This window comes from Aegilops tauschii, chromosome 4 (assembly GCF_002575655.3).
Source record: "Aegilops tauschii subsp. strangulata cultivar AL8/78 chromosome 4, Aet v6.0, whole genome shotgun sequence".
NCBI lineage: Eukaryota > Viridiplantae > Streptophyta > Magnoliopsida > Poales > Poaceae > Aegilops > Aegilops tauschii.
In genome coordinates, this window is record NC_053038.3 from 456538113 (window position 1) to 456554016 (window position 15904).

The window sequence follows — 15904 nt, forward strand, 5'->3', positions numbered from 1 at the left end:
GCTAGTTGTCTCGATGCTATCGTTATGTCGCGCTCCCTACCACTTGTTTATCAAGCCTCCCAAATTGCCATGATATGCCTCCAACCTTTTCCATCATCCTAGCAAACCGTTGATTGGCTATATTACCGCTTTGCTCAGCCTCTCTTATAGCGTTGCTAGTTGCAGGTGCAGTGCAAGTTGTTCCATATTGGGACATGTAAAGCATGGGATGTCACAATATCTCCTATTTAATTAATGCATCAATACACTTGGTAAAGGGTGGAAGGCTCGGCCTTTTGCTTGGTGTTTTGTTCCATTCTTGCCGCCTTAGTTTCCGTCATACCGGTGTTATGTTCCTTGATTTTGCGTTCCTAACACAGTCGGGGTTTATGGGCCCCCCTTGATTCTTCGCTTAAAGTAAAGCTTTCCCATGGAGATCCAACTTTGGTTTTACCATTTGCCTAATAATAACTGAAACTTGCATAGGGACTGGCTAGCACCTGAGGATTCTTAATTAATAACTTGACATGAGTGTTGGTACACCTACCTAGCAGTCGGCGATGTCGCCTCGGGGCAACTCGAGGTCTTTTGGCTATCGTCCACTTTGCATATACGGATGAGTCCGTAGATAGAGAGCAAGCGGCTCTGGGCACGGATCTGACTCACTGGGAGATCTCCTTGGGATAGTTTTCCTTTCTTCGAAGAACTTGTGAACCGGGATTCTGAGCTTGAACGGGCTATTCCGGAATGGAGGATTTTCCTTCGCAGATCGTGAGAGTTTGTGATGGACTAAATTGGGACACCCCTGCAGGGTTAAATCTTTTCGGAAGCCGTGCCCGCGGTTATGTGGCAGATGAGAAATTTATAATATCCGGTTGTAGAGAACTTGAAACCGGATTCGAAATAAAATACGCCAACCACGTGTGTAATCGTGACCGTCTCTTTCCGAAGGAGTTCAAGAAGAGAACACAGTGGGGTTATGTTTGACTAGTAAGTACTTCAGCATCACTTCTTGATCATTACTAGTTTGCGACCGTGATGCGTAGTTTCTCTTCTTATTCTTGTACTTGTAAGTTAGCCACCATACAATGCTTAGCGCTTGCTGCAACCTCACCACTTATCCATTCCATACCCATTAAGCTTTGCTAGTCTTAATACCCATGGTAATGGGATTGCTGAGTCCTCATGGCTCGCAGATTACTACAACAACAGGTGCAGTTACAGGTAATGCGATGATCTGACATGAGAGTGATGCTTGATTGCTTTTGGAGTTCTTCTTCTTCAATCAAGGGATAAGTTTCGGGTCGGGAGCCTGGGATTAGCAGGGTGGATGTCGTTCTTCTTTTTCGTTTGATTTCATCCATAGTCGAATCCTGCTCTTTTGTATGATGATTGTTATGTATTGATGTATTCATGTTGTAGCTTGTGGCGAGTGTAAGCATGTATCTGGTATTCTCATCTATTCAGTACATGGTATGTGAAAAGGATCGAGAAGAGGTGTCTAGAGGGGGAGTGATTAGACCCTCAACAAGCAAAAGTGTCAGTTTTTAAATTCTTCAAGTTGAGGTGGAGTTTCAGCACAAGTTTAAGCATTCACAATACATTTTAAGCCAGCATGGCAGGAGTATATGAGCAGCGGAAAGTAAAGCATGCAAATTGCAAGAAAGTAAGGGGATGGGATTGGAGTGTGCAAACGCAATTGGAGACACGGAGATTTTTGGCGTGGTTCCGATAGGTGGTGCTATTGTACATCCACGTTGGTGGAGACTTCAACCCATAAAGGGTAACGGTTGCGCGAGTCCATGAAGGGCTCCACCCACGAAGGGTCCACGAAGAAGCAACCTTGTCTATCCCACCATGGCCATCGCCCACGAAGGACTTGCCTCACTTGGGTAGATCTTCACGAAGTAGGCGATCTCCTTGCCCTTACAAACTCCTTGGTTCAACTCCACAATCTTGACGGAGGCTCCCAAGTGACACCTAATCAATCTAGGAGACACCACTCTCCAAAAGGTAATAGATGGTGTGTTGATGATGAACTCCTTGCTTTTGTGCTTCAAATGATAGTCTCCCCAACACTCAACTCTCTCTCATAGATTTGGCTATGGTGGAAAGATGATTTGAGTGGAAAGCAACTTGGGGAAGGCTAGAGATCAAGATTCTTGTGGTAGGATTGGAATGTCTTGGTCTCAACACATGAGTAGGTGGTTCTCTCTCAGAAAATGTATGCTGGAAGTGTAGGCATGTTCTGATGGCTCTCTCACAAATGGAGAAGGGGTGGAGGGGTATATATAGCCTCCACACAAAATCTAACCATTACACACATTTGAGCCAACTCGGTCAGACCGAATAGGTAAACTCGGTGAGACCGATTTAGTTCAAAATGTGAATGTTAGGATTTTGGGTGGGACCGACATGATCAACTCGGTGGGACCGATGTGCCAGGGTTAGGGTAAAACCTCATCTCGGTTTGACAGATTACGTGAACTCGGTGAGACCGATTTCAGTAATAAGCTAACAGATAGTTGGTTAGGCAAACTCGATGGGGCCGACTGCCTATTTCGGTGAGACCGAAATAGTTGGAACAGGCAACAGAGAGTTTGCAAGCCCATCTCGGTGAGACTGAGATCCCATCGGTGAGACCGAACTGATTAGGGTTTCTGGCAGTGGCTATGTCAAGTGAACTCGGTGGCGCCAGATGAATCAAATCGGTGGGGCCGAGTTTGACTTTAGGTTTAGGACAAATTAGGATTAGAGAAAGGGGTTGAGGGCTTTGGAGCATATCACTAAGCACTTTGAGCAAGTAGACCATTAAGCAATACCTCATCCCCTTTTAATAGTATTGGCTTTTCTTATGGACTCAATGTGATCTTGGATCACTAAAATAGAAATGAAGAGTCTTGAGTTTTTGTCAATCTTTGTCCTTAGCATCTTGAGGAGGTTCCACATCCTCTTGTCCATGACACGCCTTTGTTGAACTCTCTGAAATATACTAGATGCAAATGTTAGTCCAACAAGAGATATGTTGACATTAATTACCAAAATCACCCAGGGAGCACTTGTGCTTTCAGTATGTTGTAATGATATCCACCTTGCTAAGCGTTCGAAATGAGGTTGTGTCCCGATCATGAATTCATCACGTGATTGGGATAGAATCGAATCTTGGGTGCTAGAGCAGGAACCTTCAGCTCACATGCCCGGGCTTGTCACCTTGTTTGTCCGACTAGGAGAAGTTTAAAGCTCAAACCATGTGGTAAAAGTTGAAAGCTACCTCCAATCGCCTGAGAAGCTCAAAGTTCAAATGTATTGCCACTCCGCTTGTCTATCGCGTGTGGGGCAAGCAATGAACATGTGATACAGATATACAATGCACTTTAATTGGGCCTAATTTCCTTTTGAGATGGAGTTTTGTCTATTGTTCCTACCATCATGGACCGTTCCTTCTTTGTGTTTTCCAGGTTTCCGTGTGCAATGCTGGGAACTGAGCCGTGGGCTACATTGAATTGCAATGTGTGTGTGTTTAGTGATAGTATTCATTCATGTACTCCCTCTATTTCTTTTTAGTCCGCAAATAAGATATGTTGAAATCAAACCACGTAAAGTTTGAAAAAAAATTATATTAAAAAAATATCGGCATCAACAATACTGAAGTTTGGATTGTGACTATGTTTGCCTTATATTGCCACATTATTTTTGCCACACTTGACTAACTTGAGTTGCTCAAATTGTTAGCCACACTTTGGCTTGCCTAAGGGAATCTTGCCACACTTTTTGTGTCTATGACATGTAGGGTTCACTACTCATAAAAAAAATTCTTGCCTAAGGTGTGGCTAGAACCAAACACCAACTAACTTAGTCAAACTTGCCTAAGGTGAGGTGTGGTAAAGTGTGGCAAAATATGGCTAGAAACCAAACAGCCCCATAGTATGAAAAATAATTTCATGATGGATCTAATGATATTAATTTCTTATTGTCTATGTTGCTATTTTTTTATAAAGTTGGACAAATTTTATGAAGCTTGACTCTAGACAAATTTTATATGCAAACTTGAAATAAATGGAGGGAGTACCTGTATGAGCAAAAAAGCTAACCCTACGTTCCTACGGGGTCCTTCCAACTAACTACATTGTCCTTTGAATTTCAAGGGATGGGCCGGTTACCCCATCCGACGCCCAATGATAGTGTTTCGTGTTAGATTAATCCATAAAACCAACGTAAATGCTTCATACATGTAGCTTTACTCCTGTATGAGGGCCCTTGGATTTAGTGAGGGCCTGTGCCACCGCACCTATTGCACATGCTGAGGACCGGCTCTGGGCGGAGGGGAGGAGGGGGGCGAGTAGCGCGCGGCGGTGGAGGTGGAGGGGTGGAGGGAGGCGAGAGGTGATAGCCGTGGAGGGGGATTGAATTTGGCCAGGAGGGCGGGGGATTTGGGGGAGGATTTCCGTTATACTCGGCGCTTGCTTCCGTTGTGGGCGAGACAGCTGAAACAACGGTCAGCCGCCAGCGCGCGCACTAGATCGGCCTTGTTAGACTCGATGGAAGTGCGGTGCGGTGCGGTGCGGCACTGTGAAATCCCGCCACGCCGAGGGCTCGTGGGGCTGCCCACGTCGACGGACGACGCCGCGCCGGTTTTGCCGTGTCGGTCCACGGGAGGAGCTCGAACTCGACCGCGCCGGTGGCCCGGCTCGCCGCATACTTTTACGAGAGTGCTTCCAGATGTTTCACGGGCGGGTGCTGCTGTCCGTGTACATCTGGACCTGGCTTTGGTTGCCTGGACTGGAGTACTGACTAGACGCGCACGCCGCACGTAGACGGTGCAGGGTCGCTGGTCGATTCGATCGACTGTTCCGGCTGGAAACGCACTCGGTAACACACAGTAGAAACCCCGATTTTGATGCTCTCAGCCTCGTCTCGCACCCGAACCTGGGCTCAGGGTGGCTCAAGGTCGCCGCCGTGCACCTGACCCAGGGCCGTGCGCCGATCTCCGTCGCCGCCAATGAGATGTCCAAGCGCGCTAGGACAACTCCAACACATGTCGTTGCCGTAAAAACAAACATGTGTTTCAAGAAAGTTCCAACGGATCCCAAAACGTGGATACATTTACAGGATCCTATGAACTTGACACAACTTCCCTTTGGTGTAGGAAAAGTTTTGCTTTCCGTAAACTTTTGGTGGTAAAGGGGGTGTTTGGTTCAGGGACTTTTTAGTCCCAGAGACTAGAAAAAGTCCTAAAAAGTCCCTAGGAACCAAACGGGAGGGACTTTTTCTACAGGGACTAGAAAAAGACTCTACTAGAAAATCTTTTTTATTAGTCCCTGGGACTAGAAAAAGTCCTAGGACTTCTGAACCAAACACCCCAAAATAACCTCCTGAAACATCACCGCGCAGCCACTGCCCGCCGGAACACCGCCATGCCGTTGACGCGTCGTCGGCCCCACCATAATGCAGCTACACTGCCACTGCCTACCATGCTAATGTGTTGTGGCGCCACAACCGGGCTGTCACGCATCACCACACCGCTTGTCACCTGCAGCAACCGCACTGTCTTGTCGGAGGCCGTCACACGTGTCACTGAATGGCAGGCCCTGGCCATTATCTAGTTTTATTTAAAGAAAAATAAAATAAAAACCATATTTTAGAGGAAGAAGTTTACAAGATATGATAAAAGTGCTATCAGGAAATTTTTCCTAAAATTTACAGCATGCTTTCTAAGAAAATTGTTGGAGTTGCTCTAAGACCCCACGCTTGCCTCTCGGGCACGGCAACCGCCTCGCTAGCGAGGAGGCGGATGCATCACCGCCCGTCACCCATCGAGTCCTTCTCACCGCGTCCAGCTTCGGCATCAACACATGCATAGGGGTTACCTGGTCGCGCTTTCATGAAAAAAAAAACTTTTACTCCGCTTTTTACAGATAAAGAATGAAACACAAGTACATGGCCCTGGCAATCACGCTTCCTCTTCCGGCGAGGTCTCTCGAGGCCGCCCCTTGGTTGTTGAGTCGTACATCTCCACCATAGCTTGCGATGCTACCATGTGTTGTGTCTGCAGCCGCCGAGGAAGAGGAGGGTGGAAGCAAAACGATGTGTGAAGGCACATGTCGACGATGTTGTGCGCTGTGAGGAACGGGCAGGGGCACATCAGAGCTCTGTGAAGGCACAAAGACGTCTTGTGCAGACAAGGTCGATCTCGAGTCCCCGACGAGGATGGAGAATAACGGCTACGACGGGGATATGATTTGGGCAGTTGAGGAGGTAGGGGAAGCCTCTGAGATCGCCGTGCCGGAGTGCAAGACAAAGAGAACAGCAGAGGGGGTGTTTTCTACGGTATTACAAAGTTTGCGCGATTAACATTCTGGTTTTTAGGGGTGAGTGGGTGATGCGGCCGAAATGTGATACATCTGGGGGTTAGGGCATCTCCAACGACGTTTCCCAAGTCAGACTCACTATCAGTTCGCGGACACGTCGTGAGACATGATGGATACGTAAGTTGCCATCCAACCATGTCCATTAAATGTATGCACCTATTTTTTTTTTCTCTTGGTGGTCATTTGTGAAGAACTCGATCTGCATCGACTTTGCATATTTCTCTTGCGAAGCTCGCCATCAAAGTCGGAGCCATCTCATGCTGGTGTGTGTTTGACTATTGATATGTGTCACTGTCAGGATCCATGTAGTTCGTGAATAACGCTTTTGTTGATGGTGCTCTACAGTAAATTGAATTTGGAGTGAGACGACAACACTTGTATGCACTCTCGACGGGTGTTTTTCTTTCAGTAACGTCGGGACATCCTCATCGGTAGCCAGGTCGGCCAAAGTGTTCTATGCTGTCAATGTGGACGAGTTGGTCCGTTTTTCGCTAATTAAATAAACAATTTATTGTCTTCTTAGTTGAGAATAGTAAAACAGCATCCGCCCTCTCACGAATTGAGTGTTCCTAGCCGTGCGATTTCACATGATGGACATTCCTAACCGTTGGATCTTCGTTTGAACTGGGCTAAATACTCCCATAACATTTTTGAATATAACAAAACTATTTCCATATCCATCGAGCTTTAGTCACTAATTTTGACAATAGTTTGTGAAAAACAGAAGACAATAGATTTGAAAAGTATCCGGGAGCGCCATCTGGAACGGAACCCACCTTGACTTTGCTTGGCTCCTCGCTGCCAAGTCAATCTTGGAAGCCCCCATAAAACCTCCTCATCTCCCTACCAACTAACTGTGCACATCCATCCGCCTCTTTAAGCTCCATCATAACAACCGCCCACACACACACGGGAGCCCAGAGACCGGAAACACCAAGGGGCAGCAGCAAAGCAGTACTAGTGGGCGGTACTTGCGGCTGCAGCAGAGTCGAGAGAGAAACCAAGAACCCAAGATGAGACGACTCGCCGGCGGCGCCGCGCTGGTGCTCCTCCTCCTCCTGGCCATCACCGCCAGACCTGCCGCCGCCGACTTCTTCTCCCCTCTCAGCCCCCTCCTCGCCCCCGTCATGGGTAAGTCTCCCCGAGCGCTTCTCCCAACGCCGCCGGCGATGTTAATTACGAGCTTGGCCGGGGTTCCTGACTTGGGGTTGTGTGGCCGAGGCGAGCAGGGTCGCTATGCAAGGCGGTGGCCTGCGGGAAGGGGAACTGCACGGTGACGACGGGGCTGCCGGGGTACAGGTGCGACTGCGAGCCCGGGTGGAAGCAGATGCACGTCGGCGACAGCCTCAGGTTCCTGCCCTGCGTCATCCCCAACTGTAAGTGCGCGCTCCTTCTTGCGTACCTCCTTTCTCTTCCTTCATCAATGGGCAGGCAGGCCAGCCCAGATATGCCGGAATTGTTTGTTGTACCGGTGACGGTGCGTAACTGCGTACCACCTACGTCTTGGGATGCCTAATCTGTCAGCAACTTTTCTGTAGTCGTGTGCACACCTGCAGTTTGGTCATCGGATACTGCTTCTACCTTCAGAGAACGAGTAATTCTGACCCAGAATTAGCTTCTGAATAGACATATCAGTGTTTCGTTCTAAGATTGATTTTCAGGAAAGTGGAATAGTTTAGCAATCTGAACTGCACCAGAACTCTGGATGGTTTATATGCATCTCGAATACATGGTGATGTGGACTTGCAGAGTCACGAAGTCCATTTTGTACTCCAAAAGGATGTCCACTTTTCAGTCTGAATAAAGTCGACTTTAGGCACTGAAAGTCCACATGTACATAAATCTCATTGGTCCACCCAAACGCGTAGCAATCACAGTTTCTCAGTTCTGTTTGCTGTCTCTATTGTTGACACAGGCATGGGTCTTAAATTTTTAACATGCATCTCTGTCAGTCAGAATAGGGATAAGTTACTTTTAAATGCTTCCGCCTTCGTGTCATCTTCAGATTTTCTTTTCAATCAAAAGTCCCCTCTTCAGAGTTCTTGTGTTTCAGTATGTTTCTTCCTACACCTGAAGGAACACTTGTGTATACTAATCCAATGCACAGAAATTAATCAATATTATCTGAGCGGAAAATAACACAGAGTTGCTTATATCTAACTATCCCACATAACCAACAAAAGCATATCCCTGCAGGTACAATTGATCACACATGTTCTAACGACACTTCAGCCCCAACACCCGCGCCTTCACCCAAAAATGTCTCCGTCTCGGCAAACCGTAACTGCTGGACCTTACCACTTGTTTTCCCATTTGTACATTTTGTGATCATGTTGTTTTCATGTAATCTGTAGTCATGTTGATTAATCTCTATGTGTACAATCCTATTTACAGCTTGTGACTTAGCTTACTGTGGTTCCGGGGGCACATGCAAGAACGCCACGGGGCTCAGCTACCACTGCGAGTGCAAGGAGGGCTTCAGCAATGTTCTGAACATGACCACAATGCCTTGTTTTCAAGACTGTAAGATCATATGGACACAAGAAACTTCCCCTGTGTACAGCAAAACCACGCATCTCACATCTAACTCCTGCCATCATTCAGGTTCTTACGGAGCGGATTGCGCAGCCATCGGGATCGTACCATCCACAAACTCCAATTCTACAGCACCACCAGCTGGCTCTGCAAGTGTTACAAACAATTGCCATGCACCTGTTCCAGGTATAAAAGGCTTCCTTCAGATATGTCTCGACATCTGAATCGGTTGTGCATACAGGTTAATTTACTGTCATTGCCTTTGTTACATCATTTGCAGGATCTGTTTTGCGGCAAATTCTACCTCCTCTGCTGATATTGGCCTCACTGGCCATGGGTCAGGCGACATGAACAGAGGATGGTTTATACCACGGTACAACACTAGAGGGAGTATTTGTTCACGGACAGGGTAGAGCTTTTAGCCCGTTAGAGATGTACTTTGTTGGGTGTATGTCGCTGCTGCAGTATTTTTTTGCACTTGTTGATTCTTCTACGGTGTGAGAATTGATGTAGTGTGAAAATGGAATAAACTGTCTCTGTGAATAATTCTATGATATTAAATAAACCGATTGTCTATTTGATCGTTGGTTGGCTTAAACTTTTCATGTTCTTATTTCTGATGTCGATTTCCTCAATGGCAGAATCCTACGCTCTATAAATAGAACACATCAAAAAGAAGTTTGATATTTTTATCATAAAAAAGCTACATAGTACTTCTTTTAGATTATTATTTTTAGGGAAAACACCTGAGCTTTATTAAGGAGGTCAGGTAGCAGATACAAATCCCGGGGGCTCCAGGAGCAAAACATGGCGGCCTAGACATAAAACTAGAGATATTCTAGCAGTTTATGGCCATTTACATTGTACACCCTTGTTTCATGTTTAAAGGAAACATCTCGTAGAACCTCCAGCTTGCGCGCGACTCCAGGGTGTGCAAGGAAACATCTCGTAGAACCTACATTGTACACCGTTGGTTAAGATCATGGGTTCCTCTCCTCTGCTTCCTTCATACCGTAGATACTTCTGACAACCCCCATAGAATCAGAGGCTATAACAGCCTTGTACAGATTTAGGTCCTGCATCAAGCACAGCCCTTCGAAGCACGCCATTGCCTCAACACGAACTGGATCGTAAACAGTCTCCATAACCAATGCCGAAGCCCCCAGGTAGGTACCATACCATTATCAGCACGAAAAATAGCTGCAGCCGAGCACCTGTTGATCTCATATGACAATGTAGCATCAACATTACCTTTCGCAGCACCCTTTGGAGGACGGATCCAACGCTGCCTCTCCTGCTGACCTCTCTGTTCTGCTGAATCGATCAAGCCCAGCTCATGCAAAAATTGCATGTTTCAAAGGGCTTTGATAAACATCTTCATGTATGATATCTCGTCTTGCCTTCCAGATTGCCCACGGGGTAGTAATCATCTTCACATAATCTGTACTGGATAGGAAATCATCCATCTTGAACACCGAGCTTCTAGCATTTGGCTCACCGCAGCTCCTCGGTTTATCATAGAGTTCTTCATCGACTAATACCCTAACACATCAATCCATTCTGCACTCTCGTAATGAATGTCTCCACAAATCCTCGCTCCAGCCACAAATGCTGCAAAACACTAGTCGGTGCCATGTTCCTGTGGTGAGCAACATCTGCAGTGGGTAAGCTTTGGCGCGCAAGCCTCCAAGCAAAAACTTTTAATGTAGCCGGTATTGAATGCTTCTACATTCTTGTCCATGATCTTTCATTATTATTTTTCAACTCAGGCCCACATGCTCGCCCATCTAGTTTTTTTTTTTTGAGAATTCTAGTACTCCCTCCGTAATCTAATATAAGAGCATTTAGATCACTATTTTAGTAATCTAAACACTTTTATATTAGTTTACAGAGGGAGTACTTCTTTTAGAGATTATTACAATCCGCAGTACTAGTACTGGGCTGGAAAAATGTAAGAACAAGTAACAAGCTATGAAGTGCTTTTTTTTAACAAGCTATGAAGTGCTTGGTTGCCCTCACCACCCACCACCATTCCTTATTGTGGGCCTTCATAGCTGCCTGGTCAATTGGTACTTGGGCCACGAATGAGTTCACCAGTGAAATGTCAGTTGCGAAAAACAAAATCGGTAAGTGGGTTGGCCTGTGTGGCTTGTGTCCACCTGTTAACATTATACATGAATGACACCCCTCATTTCTCTAAAGAAAAAAGAAATATGTTGTCTTGATTCTATTCTCACTCTGATTTTGTTTTGTTTATTCATGAGTGGAAGTTTTGGCTAAGATAAATGTCGAATGTGGTTCGCTTGGAAAATGGATAAAGTGGGACGCGGTAATTGCTAGGTGCGTGCAAACTTTCGTGAGCAAATGTCATGCACCCAAAGCCTGGGCTGCCGGCGATATTCAGCAATCAGCACGCCAAGGCCATGGGCTGGATCAACTGCTAGTGAAAACACTCTGCCACACCAAGCATAATATCATCTCGCGTGGTTACCTTACCTGCGCCTAATCCGCCATCTGACAGGGCCGCCATGATCTGCAGATTCAGAGATTCTGACTGTGTGACCGCCCAAACGCTAGCCAGCGAGACAGAGTTGCTCGCTTCCATCGCACGCACACACGCACGTACAAGGCCTCAGACCTGGCGAATCTTTGCGTCTGCGTGCAGGCGAAACGCTTGCTCGTCTCTGCTGTTGTTTTGATCTGATTCAGTCATACAGTTACGCTTGCTGCGTTGCTCATCTGTTCCGCGTGGAGGCGAGCGAAACCACCACTAGCAAGCGACCGCGCTCCCGAGGACACTATTGGTAAACACAGTGCTGAAGCCAAGCTTTCGCAGCGGGGGGAGCAGGTGGCACCCTGCAACGACGTCGATGGGGACGACACTCTTTGCGTTTCTGACGACGAAAAACTGCACACAGAAACGGAGCCGTGCTCCAATCATCTCTATATATATTTTAGAGAGAAACTGGAGAAGCACAAAGATCTCACAAGAGGAGAACAGATGTTCCTGCTTCTCAACAGCATTTTATTTATTTATTTATTTATAATAATGGAAGAAATCTACCAGCATCCTCCTATATGATGCAAACAGCCCAGCAACACATCTTTCAGTAAGCTAGTTCCAGATAAGAATCCGGTGAAATTCGGGCAGCCAGATCCGTGCGTGAGAGAGACAGCCGACAGCTGAGCTGAGCTTATTAGCAGTGCTCCCATCAAATCAAGTCATGGAATTACTATTAGTTGAAGACATGTAGGAACCGTAAAAGAATGAATTCGAGGATGCCCGGGGCCGGATCACCTTTTATTGGGACTCATGTGCTGCCACCATCCCTGGCCGGCTCCATGGGCTTTAAAAAATGTTCAGGGACATGGCTCGGTCTCCATCACTGACAGGAGTTAGTACGCCGGCCCCCGGAAATTTTCACACGGGAGAAACAGCTCCAAGAAAATCACCCATCCCCAGCCAGCTCGCCCAGCTCGGCTCAGCTCAGAGACACTGTAGGAAAGGGACGAGGTTCATGTCAAATTCCCAGGCCTACCCCCCTCTCCCGAGGAAAGAGACGAGGTTTTGACGGAATGACCAAAAGGCGGAGCGATAGAGAGGAAAGCCACCATGTCTGCCCCCTCTCGCCCGGCCTGCAGCCTCATCGTGCGTGCCTGAATGAATGGCGCAGAGCGCTGCCAATATAATTCAGAGATGATTGAGCTACAGCCATGCACATAGATAGGCCTGCGTGTGAGCTGAGCCTATACATAGCTAAGTATTGCGTGCAAACAAATGGCGGGTAGCCTCCGATAATTCATAAACAAACATGTAAAACAAAGGACAAGGGGGGGTGGCATGGCGTCCAAAGTAGAGTATTCAGGGCCTCCTCCTCCCCTCTCCTCTCTAGGGAACTTATGCTGATTTGACGCGAGCAAAGCAGCAGCAGCAGCGGCAGCTGGGAGTAGCATAAATTAGTGCCACTGCCGGGGGGAAGCCTACCGTGCCATAGGCCACTGTTGCTGTGGCATTTGTATACTAGGCGCGCGCAGGCTTTTCCCTTTGTTTCTTGCTCCTGTGAAGGAAAGACTCTGAAGAAAAGAGAGAGGGCTCGTGCTGCAACTGCAATGCGATGCACAGCACGCGCACTGCACCTGTAGCTCTACACACGTAGGAGGAGGAAATCCCTGCTACTGTTCAAGCCTGATCTTTTGGGGGCTTGCCCGGGCGCCTATCCATGGTTTTCTGTACGCGCTCATACTATATGCGGCTCTGCGAGGCACATGCCCTGCCATGGAGTGCGCTTGTGCTGGGAAGATGGAGTGAGGATAAGAAATTGTTCTGAAGTTCTTCATGGGGGAGATTGTTTCTTTCGGTGTGGTGTGGTGCGTGCACCGGCCACAAGATCCAGGAATCCCAGGAACAATTACAGGCTCCATCCAGACATGGAAAACGCTGGTGGGAATTAGTAAAAGTTTGGAGACATCCAGCGTTAAAAATAAAGGAGAAAAAGAATCGACGCCTGAGAGATTCGAACTCTCGCGGGGAAACCCCATGTACTTAGCAGGCACACGCCTTAACCACTCGGCCAAAGCGTCTTTTGTATTTACACGGGCATACTGAGCCTTTTCTACGAAAGGAAGCATGCTCGAAACAGAGCAAAATGATGAGGAAGATGTCGTCCAGGAGAAAATATCACGGCATAGATTGACGAAAATTAATTGGAAAATCACTCCTGAAAACCGGAAGTTGGCTTGGCCTTGGCGACTCGAGAAGGAGAAGAACCAGAGAGAGAGAGAGAGCGTGAACGAACAGTCTCGATCCATCTCTCCACCTCTTCGGACCCGACAAGACACGACCGGCTAGCTAATTACAACATCACACTGGTTAAAATCTCCAAGAACTGAACAATGTTATTACATACATCGAGGAGGAAGCCTCCATGTTTGGTTTCTTCCCATGATTCCATGGATCTCTCTGCGCTCTGCTCCCTCTTCTTCTTCTCTAGCTAGATCCCTCTGGTTGCCGTGCGTGTGCTCGACCTCCTGGCCTTGTGCGCGCCGCCGTAGCCTTGAAGAGCTAGCTCCCGCGAGTGAGCTGAAGCAGCCGTAATGGCGGACCGAGTCGGGAGCAGCATCAAGGGCATACATATATGTGCAGACGGAGCTGTGGGCGGACGGTCATGGGCTCATGGCATGAAGAGCCTGTCGCCGCACTTGCAGCGCCAGGCCTCCGGGTAGTACTCGAGCGGGAAGCTGACGCCGGGCTGGATGGCCACGTGCACCGGCCGGCACGGGTGGCACCGCCCGCACCGGCTCCGGCACGTCGGCGGCGACGAGCCCGGGCCCACCAGCTCCCTCCGCCGCGCCTCCTCCGCAGGCTCCACCCACGAGTACTGCTCAAGGGCTGCTTTACCGCCGCCGCCGCCGCTCCACCGGCTCGTCGCGGCGCACCCACCTGCAGGAGACACACGCACATGTGCGCGCGTACGTGTGAGCTAGAGCTCGCCATGTATGTAATGCCGTAGAAACACGGAGAAAGTGCATGTCGCTGGCTGTCTTACCGAGGGCAGCGGCGAGGAAGAGGAGGTGCAGGAGGAGCGCCGCGGCGAGGCCGCGCCGGCTCGCCCAGCCCATGGGTGGCCGAGCGTCTCCGCTCAGCTAGGTCACCAGATCTCGTACACCCACCCAGCGGCCGGCGTAGGTGTCGCGCCTGGCGGGCTAGCTCGAGGACGGGCCGGAGGTGGTGACCGGTGAGGGGGGAGCAGGACAGGAGGGAGAAGAAAGCAGAGCGAGAGCGGCGCTGAATGCCGCTGGGTGCTGCTGCCGTGCACGAGGGGGACTGACGCGGACGGAAGGGGGTGGAGTGGAGTGGCGTTTGTGTGCGCGCGCGAGTCAATCCGCACGCACGCACGGAGTAGTCATGGACCGTGCGTGCGGGCTCTGCAGCGCCGGAGGCATAAAGGAGAGAGAGAGGAGGTGAGGCCAAACTCCACCGCGCGACCCCATTCTGTCCGCGCGTGTCCGTTTAGGGTAAAACGGAAGAATAGCGCGGCCCAACGCGCGGCCTTAAACAGACAAATGTCCGGATTCCGTCCGTTTTCGACGCATCCCCGGCCCAAATTTGCACTCGGTTTGGGGTGAAACGGACGCGCGCGGACGGCCTAGACGCACGCCCTTGTCCCTCCCCCGCCTGTCGGGGACACTAGCAGTCCCTCCGCTCCCAACGCTTTCACCCTCTCTCTCCCGCCCCGCCCGCCGCCGGAGACGCCGCTATTCTCCGGCCGCCTCCTCCGGGCAGCCCCCAGCCGTCCCTACCAAACCACGTCTCGACATGGCCGCCACCACGCCCGCGCTTTCGCCGTAGTTTTGGCCGTCGATCAGAGGAGGTTCGGCCGTCGCCGTCTTTGCCGGTGGCAGAGGGGACACGACCGCCGGCGACGTACCACGGCGGCCTCGACAGCTTGCGACGAGAGCTCCAGAGCGGCCAGTAGCCAGCCGACAACCACCCCTACTGCGTCGAGGTGATCATCGCGGCCTCTTTGCCACCACGACCGCAAGGTGTTCGACATTTTGCCCACAAAGGTATGGACAGTGGAGACGAGTTTTTCTTCCATCACTTCCTGTGTTCATCGGACGATTCGTCGTCGGATGATGAAGATCTTGAAGGAAATATGTCCTAGAGGCAATAATAAAGTTATTATTTATTTCCTTATATCATGATAAATGTTTATTATTCATGCTAGAATTGTATTAACCGGAAACATAATACTTGTGTGAATACATAGACAAACAAAGTGTCACTAGTATGCCTCTACTTGACTAGCTCGTTGATCAAAGATGGTTATGTTTCCTAGCCATTGACATGAGTTGTCATTTGATTAACGGGATCACATCATTAGGAGAATGATGTGATTGACTTGACCCATTCCGTTAGCTTAGCACACGATCGTTCAGTATTCTGCTATTGCTTTCTTCATGACTTATATATGTTCCTATGACTATGAGATTATGCAACTCCCGTTGACCGGAGGAACACT

At 48.9% G+C, this 15904-nt stretch overlaps 2 protein-coding genes and 1 non-coding gene across 4 annotated transcripts; 1 reads left to right on the forward strand and 2 right to left on the reverse strand.

Annotated features, from left to right (window-relative positions):
• The first annotated feature begins 7187 nt into the window (after positions 1 to 7187).
• Positions 7188 to 9480, forward strand: LOC109778476 (uncharacterized). 2 transcript variants are annotated; one of them, XM_020337045.4, is made up of 6 exons: positions 7188 to 7478; positions 7577 to 7723; positions 8544 to 8627; positions 8742 to 8870; positions 8952 to 9068; positions 9163 to 9480. In XM_020337045.4, exons 1-6 carry the CDS (start codon positions 7361 to 7363, stop codon positions 9231 to 9233), a joined length of 666 nt encoding a protein of 221 aa, XP_020192634.1. In that variant the 5' UTR covers positions 7188 to 7360; the 3' UTR covers positions 9234 to 9480. The 2 variants fall into 2 exon arrangements, with proteins under 2 accessions (XP_020192634.1, XP_020192635.1); XM_020337046.4 differs by lacking the exon at positions 8544 to 8627.
• Positions 9481 to 13381: 3901 nt separating this feature from the next.
• TRNAS-GCU (transfer RNA serine (anticodon GCU)) lies at positions 13382 to 13463 on the reverse strand. The gene has a single exon. It is a non-coding gene; the product is annotated as a tRNA-Ser (tRNA).
• A 109-nt stretch (positions 13464 to 13572) lies between these two features.
• LOC109778474 (EPIDERMAL PATTERNING FACTOR-like protein 5) lies at positions 13573 to 14806 on the reverse strand. The gene is made up of 2 exons (XM_020337043.4): positions 14429 to 14806; positions 13573 to 14322 (listed from the first exon to the last, which is right to left on the reverse strand). The coding sequence occupies exons 1-2, from the start codon at positions 14499 to 14501 to the stop codon at positions 14054 to 14056; spliced, it is 342 nt and encodes a 113-aa protein (XP_020192632.1). The 5' UTR covers positions 14502 to 14806; the 3' UTR covers positions 13573 to 14053.
• Between the last annotated feature and the right edge of the window lie 1098 nt (positions 14807 to 15904).

What these genes read in the sequence shown, in the direction of transcription:
- LOC109778476 (XM_020337045.4), top strand. Translation starts at nt 7,361, where the DNA reads ATGAGACGACTCGCCGGCGGCGCCGCGCTGGTGCTCCTCCTCCTCCTG. An exon ending in AATGCCTTGTTTTCAAGACT is followed by an intron (nt 8,871 to 8,951) that starts GTAAGATCATAT and finishes GCCATCATTCAG; the next exon opens with GTTCTTACGGAGCGGATTGC. An exon ending in TTGCCATGCACCTGTTCCAG is followed by an intron (nt 9,069 to 9,162) that starts GTATAAAAGGCT and finishes CATCATTTGCAG; the next exon opens with GATCTGTTTTGCGGCAAATT.
- LOC109778474 (XM_020337043.4), bottom strand. Translation starts at nt 14,501, where the DNA reads ATGGGCTGGGCGAGCCGGCGCGGCCTCGCCGCGGCGCTCCTCCTGCAC. An exon ending in CTTCCTCGCCGCTGCCCTCG is followed by an intron (nt 14,323 to 14,428) that starts GTAAGACAGCCA and finishes TGTCTCCTGCAG; the next exon opens with GTGGGTGCGCCGCGACGAGC.